General features: G+C 38.1%; 2 protein-coding genes across 3 annotated transcripts in view; one reads left to right on the top strand and one right to left on the bottom strand.

Moving 5' to 3' along the window:
- The first annotated feature begins 1,459 nt into the window (after window positions 1-1,459).
- On the top strand, window positions 1,460-11,477 carry rnf141 (ring finger protein 141). The gene is made up of 6 exons (XM_047387778.1): window positions 1,460-1,575; window positions 3,523-3,717; window positions 4,161-4,269; window positions 5,455-5,636; window positions 6,156-6,263; window positions 6,350-11,477. Exons 2-6 carry the CDS (start codon window positions 3,587-3,589, stop codon window positions 6,498-6,500), a joined length of 681 nt encoding a protein of 226 aa, XP_047243734.1. The 5' UTR covers window positions 1,460-1,575; window positions 3,523-3,586; the 3' UTR covers window positions 6,501-11,477.
- A 1,096-nt stretch (window positions 11,478-12,573) lies between these two features.
- The window catches only part of LOC124881880 (AMP deaminase 3-like), a 38,245-nt gene continuing 33,359 nt past the window's right edge, over window positions 12,574-17,459 (bottom strand). For both annotated transcript variants that reach the window (XM_047387752.1, XM_047387763.1), the window contains 7 exons: window positions 16,644-16,807; window positions 16,349-16,475; window positions 16,085-16,248; window positions 15,133-15,253; window positions 14,574-14,747; window positions 14,300-14,410; window positions 12,574-13,249 (listed from right to left, as the gene is read on the bottom strand). In XM_047387752.1, coding sequence (XP_047243708.1) covers window positions 13,070-13,249; window positions 14,300-14,410; window positions 14,574-14,747; window positions 15,133-15,253; window positions 16,085-16,248; window positions 16,349-16,475; window positions 16,644-16,807 — 1,041 coding nt within the window. In that variant the 3' untranslated portion in view covers window positions 12,574-13,069. The remainder of the gene's footprint in view (window positions 13,250-14,299; window positions 14,411-14,573; window positions 14,748-15,132; window positions 15,254-16,084; window positions 16,249-16,348; window positions 16,476-16,643; window positions 16,808-17,459) is intronic.

Below are 17,459 nucleotides of genomic sequence, written 5' to 3'. Positions count from 1 at the left end.
AACCAAAATGTAGAAAAAACATAAACAACCTCAAGTTACAAGTCCATCTTCAGAAATCTTGATGTTCTTTTGTCCATGGTGCAAAGGTTAATTAAGACGTTTACCACCCATGGCACTGTAGCTAATCTCCCTAGATATGGATGGAGGAGAAAAACCAGTGAAAGGTGGTAATACAGCATGGTCTTGATCGTGGATAAAGAGCCCCAATCAAGTTCCAAAGCAATTCAAGCTGTTCTGGAGGCTCAGGGTACATCAGTGTCAGCACAACTATCCGTCAACATTTGAATGAAATGAAACGCCAGGAGACCCTGGAGGACCCCACTGTTGACACAGAGACATAAAAAAGCTAGACTGCAGTTTGCCAAGATCCTGCTGGGAAAATGTCTTGTGCACAGATGAGATACGGCTTCTTGGTAAAGCACCTCATTCTACTGTTTACAAAAAATTAAATAAGGCCAGCAAAGAAAAGAACACAGTACCTACAGTCAAGTATGGCGAAGATTCAAAGATGTTTTGGGTGCCTTGACTGTGTGCAAGGCATCATGAAATCTTAAGATTAGATCTGAATAATCGGAGAGGTTTGGGTCCTAGGTCAAGGGTCTTCCTGCAGGACAATGACCCCAAACATACTTCAAAAAGCACCTAGAAATGGATGGAAGCAAAGTGCTGGAGACTTCTGAAGTGGCCAGCAGAGAGCCTGGATCTAGATCCCATAGAACACCTGTGGAGAAATCTAAAAATTTCTGTTGGGAAAAGGCACCCTTCAAATATGAGAGACCTAGATCAGTTTGCAAAAGAAGAGCGGTTCAAAATTCAGTTGAGAGGTAAGAAGCCAGTTGATGGTTATAGGACTTAAATCAGTTCTTCTTTCCAAGGGATATGCAACCAAATAATTAGTAGAGGGTGCCAATAATTATGTCCAGCCCATTCTTTTTTTTTTTTTACTTTTACGTGAAATTATGTCAAATTTGACTTCTTTTCAAAATGTTTTAGTGTTGTTCCAATGCACACAAAGCAAAAAAGCATGTGTATTACTTTTGATATAGTTTACTAAGTGACTTGAAGGGTAATGGCCGGTGTAATAGATGGTCAAAACCATCAGCTTCCTCTTCCACTCTGGCGAAAGAAACCACCACATTCCACCACTTTGAGCTCTCTATAAATGCATTAAAGCTAGCGGTTGTAATGTTACAAAATGCAAAGGAAAAAGTTTAAGTATATGAATACTTTTGTCACTTTTACCACGCTGTATGATTCAATTTTTACTTTTTGGTAGCTTTCACAAAGGGTTTTGGCAGGAAAAAAAAGGAACCCACAACTGCCTGAAACGAGCTCAGACAAGCTACTTATAATACAACGTAACCTACTGTATTATACCACATGACCAAGAGGGCAGGTTTTAAACAAATGTTAAAAACCTTTGAACAGAAATCATCCAAACTTGCTACAACAGACAACTAAATGACTTGGAATGATGACGTCATGAAGCCGCGCCGCTGTATTTTGTTGTGTCTGTGAAAACAATCCTCAGCGGAGGTGGCGACGGAAGATTCAACTTTAGGTGTTAAAAGTGTGGTGAGTTTGACAAACATCATCCTACCGTCGTAGCTGTCTTCGCACCGAGGGTTCAGGTTTTTCATCCCCAGCACGTAGACTGGTTGGTTCGGCTTCGTTTATAGCAGAGCTGCTGCTTCTTGCTAGCACATAGCTTATCAAGTAAACTTTGAATTTGAACTGAGCTTTACCTCAGTTTACCTGCTGAGGTAGGTCTGAAATGAAGGTTTAGAAACGAAGTAGCAAAATTCACCTTTTAACTAATAGTTCTCAATGAGCCTGATCAGCCTTAAAACAACGATCCATGAACTGGCTTTTATTTTTAGCAATAATTCATTTGGTCTTTAATGTAGGCGTTTATTTGCAACACCTACTACTATTACTACTACTAATAATAATAAGAAATGTTTTCCTAAAGTTTTTAAACCATATTCTGGAACAGGGGGGGGGGTTGAAGCAGAGCCCGTCCTGCCTGCTGACACCTGACCTGCCATGAAGCACATCCAGATGTGAATAAAAAATTATAAAACATACTAAAATCAATTCAAATAAAAAATAATCTCGATCAGAGCAAAAATAAAATAAAAATAGAAATTGAGAGTTATCACATTAAAGAAGAAGAAAAAAAAATCTAAACTAAAAGTGCCAAGGATGAAGATAAAGTAATAAAACTCAAAATTAAAAACTGTCAGATTAACACTAACAATAAAAATATAAATTAACTATTATCACCATAAAGATAAAAACAATCATCTTAAAAATGAACTAAAATACAGAAAAGGAATTACAGAGAGAAACAAGCAGTTGCAAACTTCCAATTAAACAGGAGGTGCTTAATTCTGACTTAAAAACATCACCTGAACACACCTGCCTAATAACTGGAGGTAGGCTGTTCCATTATGTTGGTCCACAGTATACAGTTACAACCTCACTTGTCCAACAGAGACTATAAAGTTATGAAATCAATTAAAATAACTTTCTTATTCTCAAACCTATTTCTTGCAGGGCTGCACAATATTGGAAATTTAACCAGCTGCAATTTTGTTAAATATTGCCATGACGATATTTTTTAGTATATATCCACGTTTTGCTCACTCCGCTCCTTCTTACCTGTTATTACGATGCTTCCATCACAGTGGCCTTTAGTTTCTTTGGCACCGCCATCTGTATCATGTATGTCAGATGTGGGCAACAGTTACTGTTCAGCAGGCTGAATATGTCACTGGCATGATGCAAAATGTGAATCCTAGACTCTTGGAGTATAACAGTCAACAAACACTGCTTTCCAAGTAGTCCTTTGTGATAATAATATTACACACACTGAAATTGTGATTATAATATAGTTTCGGTTTATTGTGCAAATCTAATTTGCTGGATACAGTATTGTGGGTATTTCCATGTCTTATTTTTTACGTAACCAAACTAAAGATGCCTGCAACAAATCACACTGGTTTCAGAGTATTTACACAAAATTTGATATAAAAATCTATGATATGATCTAAGTACTCTTTTAGAACAGCTGTTAAAATAATATAACATTTTAAAATCCTTATTTTAGCAAGAACAATGTCACTGAGATTCAAAGATTTTTGCAAGGGAGTCCTGGCTGAGACATTAGCATTATACTGTAAACAGATGGGAAATGTGACCTTAAAGTAAAGTAGTATAATCATGACAGTGATGGGGTGGCACTCTTTTAGTTTCCACACTATGACTATTCATGTTTTTCACAACCAAAAATATTTCAGAACAGCTGAATCTGACTTTCCTGTATGTGAGCTGACTGGCAGTGCTCAGCAGTTGGTGCTTCACTCTAAGTAATATATTTTCTCATCTGTTCTTATTTAAAAAGCTTTAGAAACAAGAACATTTTAGCAGTGTAGAAACTAACTTTTTAGAACCTTGCTATACTGGCAGCTGGCCAATGCCTAATCTGGGCTGACATTTCCAAGTTAATTTTGCCAACAGGTGCTGCAGAACTGAATGAAGTGCTGCCCCCTGCAGGATAGTAGGTGCTGCTGCTGCTTCCAGGATGGGCCAGCAAATCTCAGGTCAGATCAACCATCTGCCTGAGAAGCTGGTGAAACACGCTGGACTGGTCCGAGAAAGCGGCTACCTAACCTACGAGGAGTTCCTGGCGAGAGTGGCTGAGCTTAATGACCTGTAAGTGTCAGCATGTGGCTGTTTATCACTCAGTGTGAAGATACTAATAAGCACAATTGTAGAGTACTGCTCTACAGTTGTGCTCCGCAGATATTACCTAGTTTGATATAGTTTAGTTTGATTTTTCCAAATTTGAGAATTTGAGAAGCAGAACAATGTGCAGAAAGTGAGAAAATGACTCAGGATTTACTGCTGATATTTCCTTTAGTTTTTCCATTCAGACGACCATAAATAGTTAAAACGCTAAAGAATCAATCGAAGAGTGCTGACATTGATAGTCTAATGAATAGCTCATGATGGCTTGAGCTAAATGAATGAAACACAACAGAAGAATTGTTATGTATTGTTGAAGTTCCTTGGCTCAATGAATCTAGACACTAGTGTTAACTCCAGCAGAAGCATCGGTGAGAATAAGGCTGAACTTTGCTGTTCTCCCCTCTCAGAACAGCCAAGTTAGCTGCTGGACAACAGAAGCACCTTCTGTTTGAAGTTCAGCCCGGGTCTGATGCCTCCGCCTTGTGGAAGGTGGCCGTCCGGATCCTCTGCACCAAGGTGAGGCCAAATTGGACCCTCTGTCCATACTGCTTACGTTTTATCAGAACAGGATAGATCAGAAACCATGGAGATTAAAAAAATAATAATCAAAAGGGGCCATAATGTGTACACCCTTGAGCTACTTTGTTTGATCTAATTTCAGCATTCATTTATTGGAAGGAGTCAGTCAGCATCCCACATCTTGGCTTATTTGCCTGCATTACCTTGCAGATTGTGAGGGCATCTATTTTCCACATCAGTATTCTGGAGTTTCCCAAGATTTTCTGTTGACTTCTAGACTCTAGACCATTCCAAAACTTTAATATTGTTCTCATAAAGTCCTTCTGTTTTTGATTTGGATGTATGCTTTGACTCACAGTGATACTGATAATCATCCCTCCTCCATTTTAGGCTTCCTAGCATTTACCTAAAGGTTTTGTGTCAAAACTGACTGGTTTTTAGAACTATTTTATAGTTCACACTCCTTAACAAAAAACCCAATTCCATGTGAAGAAAGGTAACCCCAGAGCATGACACTGCCACCACCATGTTTCACTGCGGGTATGGAGTTCTTTTAGTGTGTTGTGTTTGTAGCAAATACTGTTATACATTTGGATTTATGGTCCAAAGGTTAATGATTTGTTTTGAGGGACCATAACTGCATATACAGCATAGATAGTACAATTCTGATGTCACATAAAGAACACAATTAGTTCTAGCCAGAAAGTCCTGCAGCTCCTTCAGTGTTGCTGTCGACCTCTTGGGAGCCTCACTGGAGAAACATCTCACTTTTTGTAATTTAACTGCTCTTCCATATTTTCTTTTTTATACTGAGCGCTGCCTTCACTGTACCTTGGAATGTGTAGCATGTTGTGCTGCAGAGTGTTTTGTTCCCTTGTCCTGACTGATAGAAATCATTTGGAAATCATTTGTTTCTCTTAGAATTACATTTGTGCAACTTCTAACTTCATGTAGTCTTATTTTTTTGTGAAAAAAAAAACAGTATCCACTTTGGAGTCGCTTGAGTTCACTGCTTGAGTTTTTGCCCCTCCAGCTTCCTACAAAAGGAAGCTGTATGTATAGACGGATTGTGCCTAAGCAGTTATTTTAAAACCAAGCTCTTTAGCACGTGGATCTTGTTTTGATGTACATTCGCTGAACTAGTCTGCCAGATGCGTCAATTTTGCTTTCGCCCTCTCTTAGATAAACAAGGAGAGTGGTATGGTGGAAGCGTCACGGATCATGAACCTGTATCAGTTCATCCAGTTGTACCGTGACATCACCAGTCAGGCTGCTGAGGTACTGTCTGCAGAAGGAGCCATCAGAGGTCCGTCTGCCCAGCTGCCCTCCACTGACTCCTGCCAGGCCAGCATGTGGATGGGGAGGTCAGTACAAGGGAAGTGGCTCTTGGTTCCATTATTTCAGTCTCTGCACAAAAGTGGATTGGATGGGAAGATGATGGTATTACACATCTGTTACACCAAGGGACATGAAGGAAAAAGGTTTCAGATTTCTCTCCAGATAAAAATCTGAACACGAACTGTAGGCTGATTTGTATTCAGCCCCGTTTAATCTGATACCCCTAAATAAAATCCAGTGCAACCAACTGACTTTGGAAGTCACCTAATTAGTAAATAGTGTTTTTAATCTTGTTTTGTGAAGGTGTCAAAGGTTTGCTGGAGAACATTAGTGAACAAGCAGTATTATGAAGACCAAGGATCACAGCAGACGGGTCAGGGAGAAAGTTGTGGAGAAGCTTAAAGCAGGGAATTCTCAGATGTTTTATTTGTAAAAACAAACGTTTCATTAATTTCTTTCCACCTAGGATTGGGGATTGTAGGAAAAAGATGCTTTTACCTGGCACTGTAGAAGTGGTGCTTTATTCTGTATGCGTTTCTGTGCAGGGTGAAGCAGCTGACGGATCAGGAGGAGTGCTGCATCTGCATGGACGGGAAGGCCGACCTCATCCTGCCCTGCACGCACAGCTTCTGTCAGAAGTGCATCGATAAATGGTGAAGCTTGGTTTATGTTGTAGTCATTTGTCTTGATTTCGAAACGGTTCCAGACCGACATAACCGAACGTTTTCTGCTTCCGCAGGAGTGGGCACAGCAGAAACTGTCCAATATGTCGTCTGCAAGTGACGGCTGCCAACGAGTCGTGGGTGATGTCTGACTTCCCCTCAGAGGACGAAGTAGTCAGCTACATTCTCAACCTGGCTGATGAGGTGGGCCATCCACACAGGCCGTAACACACTGTGCACTGAGCCAAGTAGATAGTAAGGGAAATTAGCCCTGAAACACAGAAAGAAGCTTTCACTGAGGAGATCTTTATGTTCTGTGTAAAAATCAAACAGCAGAGTTTATTCATGTTTAAATGACAGACACTAAGGTACATCTCAGTCCTGAAAATCCCAGGATGCTCACAGCCCAAATATTACTGACGTGGAATCCTGTAGCCACCTTGTGTTGTCTAAGCCTGACTATGTTTAATTTGTGCACCATAACATACAGTTCTGGTGAATAGTTCACATATACTCATCATCAGCATGAATGTCACCTTCATTTTGGGTTTTTAATGATGCACCGTGTTATTTGTACGGACTCAACTATACATAAACACTCACTGATATTGGCTTAAATGTCCCTTAACTGGTCACACTTTGAAATGTGCTTTTTGTTACCATCAGCAAGCTTCCTGCACAGTGGTGTCTGGATTTTTGATCACTATTGTCAGAAACTTTAGAGTTAATTTAAGCATGCTTTTAGGCTTAATTTATCATATTTATTAGGGTTGACACTGGGACTGTTCCAGAAGCTTTATTTTATCTTGATATATTCTTTAAAAAAATCATTGTCCAGTTGGAACTCCCACATTTCCACCATTTTGCTGTTAAATTTGGGGTGAAGTTAAAGAAACAGGAGAATGTCTTCCATCTGTTATTCCATCCATTTTCTGTAACACACCAGCACCACTGGAAGCAAAACAGTTACTGGTGACCTCTGTTTCTGTCAGTTGAAACTTGGACAACGTTGGGCTCTCCAACAGGACAATGAACCCAAATGCCCGGCTTCTCTCTGGGGATGAAAAAGTATTAGCCTCCGTGGCTTATTGTCACCAGTTTCAGCTAGCCACATGGAAAGTCGATTAGCCGTAACCCGGTTTACAGTATTTTGGTTAAAAAAATAAACTTAAATGGTTTAAATTGAACTAAAATGAAATTCACTACAAGCTCAGACAAAGAACTTCAAGGATAAATTCCTGAGTTTAAAACAAGCAGCGGAGTGGTGCTGGTTTAAACATGAAGTAACTGCTTATTTTCCAGGCATAACAAAGCCTGCTCCCTTCTAAATTCCTTCTGATGTGCAATATTTAACCAGCTACACGCAATTAGGTCCTACTTCTCACTGACCAGCAGTGTTTTCTAGGAGCTATAGGTTGGTACATTTGGGGAAACTAATATGCAGATCCCTATTCCACTGATGTCACTGAGCAGAAGATATGGAAAACTCTACACTTGTTAGTGGCTCAGTCTTTTTCAGTACTTATTGTTTAAAAACCAGTTTGCATATTTTCTAATAGACTAGCGACTTCAAAAAGTGCAGAAATGAATACAATATCGTGTTCTTGAAAGCACCGTACTGCTGACAACAATGTATAGCTCAACATATTGCAGAAGTTGCATTCACATTCTAAAAAACACAGACGTGAAGCTGGAACAACAGTTATTTTAGTGGAACGATTTGGACTACAGCATTTTAATATTTTGTTTCCCCTTCCCACATCAGAAATATCTAATGTTTTGTCCCATTTGTTTTTGGTTTTCTTTTTTTTATTCAGCTCCTAAATGGGTTATTTTTCCTGACTAGGCCTAATAGGGAATAAAAGATAAACCAACATAATGAGCGGATTTAGTTTTGTTTATTAGAAACAGCCACCAACAGGGCTTTTATAACCAGTACATTCCTGCTAACACACACACACAAAAAACTAATAAACTAGAAAAAGTCAAATTTCATGTGAAAATGCAGTGTGAATGCTGTAAGTTGACATTTTCTAAAGTAACTCTAAGAATCTAAAGTCAACAGAAATAAATAGCTGAAATGTTCAAAATTAGCATAACTAATAATAAGGGCAGAACTGTCATCTAATCAACTTAAATAGAAAAACTGTAGGCTAAAATTGGCAGACAAAGCTGAAGTTAATACAAAATCCACTTTTAAAGAGTAAGACATTTGAAGACATTTTCAAAGACCAGGGGAGACCATGAAGCTGACATACTGAAGAAGCACAACTTCTTTCTGAAAAGGGCTAAAGAAGTGAAAAAAGATGTAAAATCAGATGTTGAATTGTAAGAAATTAGTAGAAACTTCATAAAAGAAAAGCAGAATTGTCAGTTGATCTGCAGATAACTGAATAGGAAGAACAAAGGTCAGATAATATGGTAACTAATCTGCTCAATAATCTGAACAGTCAAGGGGGTAACATTACAGCACTCACACAATAAGATATTTCTAAAGTTTTCTCCAACTGACCACTGTGTTGTTGTTGCACAGTTACCACCTCCCATGAAACATGGACAGAACAGTAAGAAAAAATAAAAAGAGATTAGCAGCGGCTGCCATGTTTCAACCAGCCACTGAGAGGATGGATGGTGTTTGTGGTTGTTGGAGGGAAAACTGAGCTCTGATCAAAGGCACAACGCTCATTTAAATTGCAGCAGCTCTGCAGGACAACTGTGCAAACTGCTGCAAACAATAAAACTTTCTCAGTCTCCATCACCTGCAGCGCCGCTAGCTGAGCTCACAAAGGTGAGCTAAAATTAGCACATGGTTGTTCTGCGAAGTTCACAACCATCAGGTTTTATCAAAAAATAACTTTGACTCGCATGTTAGGCCGTGACTTTCTGCAGCGTTCTCTGTAGATGACTCGTATAGCTAGCAGGTGTTCTAATATGGCAGGTCGTTTAACATAAAATCGGCTTCACCACACTTCAATTGCAATTGCAGACACTAACAGTGGTTCATTACACATGAAAGCCCCCAAAACCCTAAAATGAAGTTAAAACCACAAGCAATCCTTCGCCACTGTGGTGAATTGCAGCCGAATTGTGCTCACCACAGAGCACGTTTATTGTCCAATCATGATGTGGGGAGCACCAGCGAGCAAAGAAAAAAACAAAAAGCTTTTTGTTTCTCTGCAACACAAAACTAAGGGACATTTAACCAATTATTAATGGTATTTTATGTATATATTTAAACCTTTATGCATAGTTCTGTCCTTATCGTTTCTCTCATCATCAGCCCAACAAATAGCCCCCAAACTAAGAAAATGGTCTGTCTGGATCCTGAAAAGCCCAAAACGAATGAAGTTTATGCATTATTCTTACAGTTACTGTATTATGTTGACTCAAAGGAAATGACCAAACAGCTTTAATAGTTTGGGAAAGAAGAGCTGGGTTTTTGTAGCACATATAAAATTATCCTGACATAACCTTGATGTTGGTTTTCACTGCTCTGGACAGGTGGTGAAATTAGGTAAATGTTGGAATACATAACATTTATATATAACTTGGTAATATATGTGGAAATGTTTTTTCCTAGTGTTCTAGCTGAGACAAAAAACCCTCTGGCAGATCATGCTTATGGAGCTGGTAAATAAGTCACAAAAACAAAAGAAGCATTTTCCAAAATTTAGCTGCAAATCCATGAGACACATTCCTGTTTAATGAATTTCCAAAGAACAGCGGTTTAGTCATATTTCTTTGCCATCTGTAAAGCTTTTCTGTAACCCTGCACAATGTCCCAAATGAGCACTGGGATGCGAAGCTGTCTGAAGGGATATGATTCAGATTTTTCTTCAGAATGTTCAGGATAAAACTTTATTTGAACGACTTGGCTTACAGCGCCGTTTTCCTCTCAGATCAAATTCTGGTTTAAGATGTTTTTTTTATTTTACATATATTTGTATATAAAAATGATCCTTTGTAATTGTTTGAAAATAAATGAATTCTCATATCTGTACGGATATGTTTGCATGAGCATATCTGCTATTATCTTTACTTCTGTATGTAAAATGACCAAGTTTACTTTGAGAGGCAGAAATTCACTGAAACCCAGATTAGAGTTCTGTTGAGTTCTCCTGCTCTGTCCGGGTTTGAGTGCTTCCCAACACTTAACTGTGATTTATGTGGAGAACACCTGGAGCTGGGCACTACGGACAAAAACATGATCACAATATTTTCTGGTATTGAGAGGTTGTGATGATTATCACAGTAAATGTTTTTGTTAAAAGTCTAGATTCTAAGATAATATCGGTTACAATACAAACTCAAAAAACGAATTAAAATATGTCATAAAATATTCTTAATAACTAATGAGATTTCTTTTCAAACTTGGTCATAAACTACTTTGACTTCCTTTAAGAATTGCAGGACTTTCTGGATTAATAATGACACTTTCTCAACTAGCAATATAATAATGTACAAATCCGATTTGCAGTACTCGTTAAAAGTTCAAATATGTTTGAGTACAGCCAGAGTTCACACTACTGTTTACAATATCGCCTCCATCTTCTAAAAATGCTTATTAATTAATGGCGACTACTTGGTAGGCCACATGCATTGTCTCTTATTGAAGCCGACCCTTATCGCTGTTATTCACATTTTGAACATCCAGCACTAAGCTGAAGTATTTTCTGATATGTGACTAAATGATAACCCTGATTGTGAGGTATTTATTAATATATTTTTTATTTGAGTTTTTGATTGGATCACTTTGAGGTTTTTTCCGAATATATGACATTTTCTGGAAACAAACTATTAAATTAGTAACCTTTGTCATATATATATATATATATATATATTGTTTTCTAAATGCTCCATAATGTGATTCATTGCATTTAAAAAGTCTGGTTTAGTTTGCACATGGCTCTCTGGGTGGAACTGCTGCTCATATCTGACACTGTAAGGATTTCTCAGCAGCTGAGTTATTTCTTAGAATAAAGATCTGTTTATATTATGAGTACAGACTGATGTCGTAACCTGCTGTCTTATGTGGTATTTTCACCTTAAGGTTGTAGCATTAACTGTAATTCCACTGACTGAAGTGCTTTTGATTATTTCTTGCTGGAGGACTTTTATTCACAATGCTTTATGGATGTGGGTGTGATGAAATTTAAGGCCTTGTTGCTGTACTATCATTAAAGAAACTATGATTTTGCACTTAAATACTGTCTTGTTGTACTTAAAGGTTCACATAAGTCTACAAGCTTGTGTCATATTTATGATGTTTGGATGCTATCTTCTGTAATTATGTAGTACCTTGCAAAAGTGTTCATACTGGCTGGGTTGTTCCAATGTGTAAATGTACTTTGAAAATACGGGAGAATAAACTGGAGGTTTTTCCAAAATGAATGAGAACCAGACTGAAACTGGTCGGGGATGCTCCTGAGGAGCCGACAGTAACATTAAAGAAGCAGCAGGAATTTCTAGCAAAATAGTATTCCACATGTGACAACAACCTCTTGTATTTTTTGTATTTCTTTGGATTAGGAAGTATGTTTGACAAAAAAACAACACCCTTTCCATCCAGGCCTGGCTAAAATATTTCAGAAGGGATGAGTTATGGGGTATCAAACTCATCCTCGAAGATGAGTGTCCTGCAACTTTTGGATTTGTCCCAAAGGAACAAATGTTAAGGAACCAAAGGTTCTGCAAAAAAACAACTCCATTATTGCAAAGAAACATGGTGGCGGCGGTGTTATGCTCTGGGGTTACTCTTTGCTGATGGAACTGGGGCTTTTGTAATGGTAGATTAACTTATAAACAGTTCCAAATACCAGTCAGTTTTGACCCAAAACCTTCAGGTATCTTCTAGAAAGCTGAAGATAGATTTTGTTTTCATTATCCCAGTGAGTCCAAACATACGTCAAAATCAACAAAACAATGCGTTCAACCAGAAGAAAATTAAGGTTTTGGAATTACCTCACCAAGCCTAGAACTAAATATGACAGTGGTTTACTGAAGAGGGTTAGGGAGAGTAGATTTTCTCATACTCTGCTAGATCTGGAGAACTAAAGTTGGCAAATATTACAAAGTCAAGATTAAATCTGCCACACATAAACTACACAAATGGGGGCCCCATAATAAGTGACACACATGAAAATCAATACCTGATTTGATTTATTAACATTAACGCCCTTGTAGGATGTTCTTTTTAAATTGTTGTTGAGACACCTGCTTTTCACTAGGATTTTTAACCTCAGCGTGTGCCGGATTGTCATTCTTCAGACAATCTGAAGTATAAAACAGCTGGGTAGACACATTCTGTTTTATAGCCTTTATTTAAGTTGTGCAAAAATGAGAAAATTGGAAAAATGTAACATAATTGTAATCCTATTACATTTACAGGTACAGAAATACTCAATAAATCCCAAGACTTTAGTAAAATCCATCAAACAGCATAAAATCATTACAAAAACTTTAAAGAACATGACATATTTCCCTCTCCACTGCATTTGAAATTCATAAAAATCATACTGGCAAGTTGCTCTATGATAATTGCACAAAAGTAATCCAAAAGAAATAAAAACCTACCTTGATATAAAGAGGCATCTAAACCGGTGATAGCTCTGGTGTAAAATTATCAATCAGGCTAAGAAAATATCTGCACCTCATCTCCAGACACACCACAAGCATTCCAACATTTTGAGGACTAAGTGAAAGAACAACAAATAAACTGAATAAAACAAAATGTGCTGTCTAGTCTGTGTCCCATCATCTCTGAAGGCACATCCAGGTGTGGTTTGGAGTCATTAGGTCTACGACTTGGCTGGATTTATGCCAACCTCTGTCTTCACAGCATCCACCAGAAAACTGAGTTCATTACACAGAGTCTCGTGGCGGAAGGCCAAGCGGATCTGTGCGACGTTGGTCCTCCGGATGTCGTTGCCCTCTGGTCCGTCTTGTAGGTAGTTGGAACCAAGAAAGTGTTTCTTCTCCTGTGGGTTTAAAAAATGCAGCCCATGAATGTATAAATGTTTTCAGGAACTGGATGTTACAAGGTTTTTGTTCAGAGGAATTAAAAGTCAGGTCAATCATCTGGACATAAACGATAAGAGGTCAAATATTTTACTGTCCAGAATGGTAACTACTTTTCGCTAATTGTTTTTGAGATCACCCTGTTTCTAAAGAGCTTAGTAATGACATTATTCATTAAACTAAGTGAATAGCTACAATCAAAAATGTATTAATACAACTTTAAATTTAGTTTTCATTTTCTTTTGTCCTTTTTTTCTGGTTTCTCACTTTTCTACATGGGGAAAAAAAGACTAGAAAAATAAATGTAAAAAAAAAAGATTAAAAAATAATGTATTTTTTCCACAGTCACAGATCAAACTAAATTAAATGAGTTGGAGAGCTTTCATTTTATCTTATGATCACATTAAAATACCGAAGGGAGTCAAAGCCTCATTTTCCTGGGCTGTTGCTCAACAATAATAATATTTTGAAGTATAAATATTTTAGGGTTAAGAACTTGTGGTTGTACTCCCTGACTAGCAACAGACCAAGAGCAGTAATGGGTGTATTATTGAGCACATCTTATCATACAGTTTTAGTGGCTTTGTTATGTGATAGAAAAATTATTTCAGACACACAACGTTAACACTAATAAACACATTCTGTTCTATTCCAATGATGAGTGTAGTACTAGTTGTGGACACAAGATGGCGGTCTATGTGTTATATATAACAGGAAATCATGTCCAGAAACTTAATACACTGTATACATGTTATTCCCTAAATGATCCACAGTCTTGAAACTGAATTATTATTCATTTGATATTGTGATTGGGATAAGAAAATGAAAATAATGCATATATGTATCCATTTGTAATCAGACATTACCATATATTTTTAATGTAAAGGTTTAGAAACCAATCAGAGGGCATGCTTCATAGAAACATTGTAGAGTTCTTTTATGATTCTTCTTCACATTAAATTGATTGTTTCTTTGCTCTAAACCAAGTTAAGCAACTAATTTGCCTTTACCTGATGTGAGAGGCCGCTCTGCAGGACGCTGTTCCTGGCAATCTCACAAAGATCACATGTGCTCAGTTTCCACAGCTGTGCTGCTATGGCGTACTCCTCCATCAGGGCTTCCTAAAAGATTTATTTTAAAAGCAGATTAACTGCTAGATAATTAAATGGCAATTCTCAGAACTTCTCCAACACCCAATAGTAATATCTAACATGTCTCTAATACAGTATTTACGTCAGTTCAGAAGTGAAAACAGTTTAGGATAAGTATAACAATATTTGGGACCTTAGTGTAGTGGAACTGCATGGGATCATCGGTGGACAGCGACACACACAAGCCTTTGTGGAGAAACTCGCGCAGTGGGTTCTTGGAGTACTCCAGGAAAAGGCTGTTGTTGCTTAGTGGGGACATCGCAATCGGGACCTGGGCCAGGTAGTACAGGTACTGCAACACTGGACTCTAATGAGGAGGAGGACATGCAGAGAGATAGAACATGAGTGCTCATGTGTACATACGTACTGCTCGTGAAAACTCTGGTCACTTCGGCACATTCTCTGATGTCTCATTAAAATGACTTTAAACCACAGGAAGTGACTGGCGGATAACTATTACCATGTTAAAAACCATAAATTGCCATACCTTGATAGTGATTACCAGCCCATGCCTAGTGTGTGGTCTAAATTGACTAAATACATCCTTGGGAAAAACGTAACCAGAATCTTTACCTGGAAACAACTAATTGTTTGTCTCTTATGGTAGTAAGATGAAAGGGAACATTCTCCTCTAATGGCTTAATGAATTTATTCTGCTGTTACCAAACCAAACCATGCAACTAGGGCCGCACCTTCTTGAGGTTGAGTCCATGGGAGATGTTGTCCGCTGTCAGGAAGGCAGAAACCAGGTGGGTGATGGAGCCTGCCTCCCCACAGTGGGGACGAAACAGGAAGGTGTTCAGACCTCGCTCCCTGTGAAGAGGAACATTTTCAGGTTACTGCTTTAGAATCTCATTGCTTTCAGCCCCAGGTTTTTTGTTTTTTTGTTTTGTTTGCCTAAAGAGTCACCACTCTTTGTTATGCTTTAATTATGTCCATTTCATGGCAGAAAAATTAACTGAAAAAAGGAGAACAGGCATTTGTTTTCAATGAGAGCTGCATTCAATTTCAACACCTATTTAATGTGATTGTTCTATAGGAACAAAAGGATATCATCTAAGTGCTATGCAACCTAAAATAATAAAATTATACTTTTCTTCTTTGCTCATGTCAAAATGTCCACCATTAAATCGGGTGATATCTTTCAAACAGCAGTGGATCCAAAGATATTTTGCTCCTGACTCTTGAAATAATTTTTGTCCTGACTCCTTGAGGTTCTGTTAAAAGCTTACAGGCAGAAATTACATGTTACCTGCTGTAGATGACTGTACTGGCATCTTCCTTAAGTTTAAATCCAGATTAATAACAAGCAGCTAGTTTGAAAGGACCAAGAGCAAGACAGACCTATAACAATTTCAATCTCCAAAACTTCAAAAAGATTTAATTAACAATATTTTATGAACCTCTAAACTGTCGACACACTTGCATCAATGGCTTATTTATACAATCGTTGATGTTTATTTACACAGAAAATAGAGGTAGGACGTGAAATAGAGAGAGAGAAGTACAGAACAGAGGCAACAATTGACTGTGCAGAAAAAAGTAGTCCATCTTTTGTGTGAATAACCCTCGAGTCAACCACGAGTCACGATTGTTCTAATTCTTACGTGCATTTTATCAACTGCACCAACAGGATGGACTTACTTGCGCAGGTTGTTGAGCACCATGATGTTGGCATACATATAAAAGAGGTAATAGGTGTATGGAGGGTTGTCGTCAGTGGTCCACTCCTCGGGCTTTGGGCTTTTGTAAGAAAACATGTGGTCGCTGTGTTTGGACTCGTCATCCACGCTGTCAAACCCTGTCACCTGCAACATCACAACCATATTAGTTCATAAGTTCCACCAGATGTGGAGAAATCCTTTACAGCTTGTCTTCTCGTTTACTGAGTGTTGCAAAAGGACATACATATTTTAGAAACACGTGGGTTTTTTTGTGCTTTTGAGGGTTGATGGTAGCCTCAAAAAGTGGAAGGAATACGTTCTCAAGAATCTTGGCAAAGTGCGGTACTAGTTTCTTTGACTTGAAGATGTCACTGAAAGACAAAGGAAAAAAACGGTTACTTATAAGTAATTGTTAAGTAATTGATCTTGAGTTTCTAGATTATTAAACCTCTAAATGTGCAACACCTCAGTTAATAATAATTTTAATTATGTGTGGCTTAAGCCGACAGTCTGTGATTTGCCCTATAAGTTGTGCTTACAAGATCCTTGGAATCTGGATCATCCATCTCATGTTGGGGGAGTGGACCTTATGTTGGATGAACCACGCCGCGAGGCTCTCCCACTCGCTGGCAGATCGGCCGTAAATTGACAGACGGGGCTCAGCATGCTGATACTTGCTCTCCTCCAGCTCTGCAGCAACTTCCTGAAGTAGACAAACAAACCATACAGGAAGCTGGTGACGCTTTTTGATAAAACAGAAGTGGGCTTTTGCAATCACTCATAATATAGAAAAGCAGTATTGCCACAACCTATCAATTTTACAATGCTATGCAGCGTTTTTTTTTTTTTGTTTTTTTTTATTATAAACAATAAACTGGTAAAAAAATATTATGTTCTAGAAATAATTTAGAAGCCCCAAAAAGTAACAACCTATTCCAAATCTATTACTGCACAACATCAGAGGCATTTAGTGAGAGTAACTACAGGGTCCTCCTTCATTGTTGCCTCACCTTGTAAAAAAGATGCAAAATGTCCTTAAACAAGACATGTTTTTATTGCCAAAGCATAATCTCTTTTTTATCATAATGTCCAGGAACTTTTCATTTGTAAGTAAGTTCTTCCTGTTTCCTTGGGGTATAAATATGCTGTGAAATAGTGGCCCATTTCTCTTAGTCACATTTCAAAATGGGAAAGACAAGAGAACATCAAATCAAGTAAGTTAGATATGAATTGATCTTCAGGAATCGGTATATCACCTAAAGTGTCCCATATGTGTGGTCAATAATAAAAAAACTTCCAACACCGGGAATCATGACAAACAAGTTGGGGCAAGGGCACAAGTTTATCTGATGGTC

This window comes from Girardinichthys multiradiatus, chromosome 2 (genome assembly GCF_021462225.1).
Source record: "Girardinichthys multiradiatus isolate DD_20200921_A chromosome 2, DD_fGirMul_XY1, whole genome shotgun sequence".
Lineage (NCBI taxonomy): Eukaryota > Metazoa > Chordata > Actinopteri > Cyprinodontiformes > Goodeidae > Girardinichthys > Girardinichthys multiradiatus.
The sequence above is the reverse complement of the archived record's forward strand: the minus strand, read 5'-3'. Positions and strand labels throughout refer to the sequence as shown.

Bases quoted from the DNA above. Each gene is read 5' to 3' on its own strand.
- rnf141 (XM_047387778.1), top strand. From the start codon at position 3,587: ATGGGCCAGCAAATCTCAGGTCAGATCAACCATCTGCCTGAGAAGCTG. The intron at 3,718-4,160 runs GTAAGTGTCAGC...CTCCCCTCTCAG, and splicing joins GTGGCTGAGCTTAATGACCT to AACAGCCAAGTTAGCTGCTG. The intron at 5,637-6,155 runs GTCAGTACAAGG...GTTTCTGTGCAG, and splicing joins GCCAGCATGTGGATGGGGAG to GGTGAAGCAGCTGACGGATC.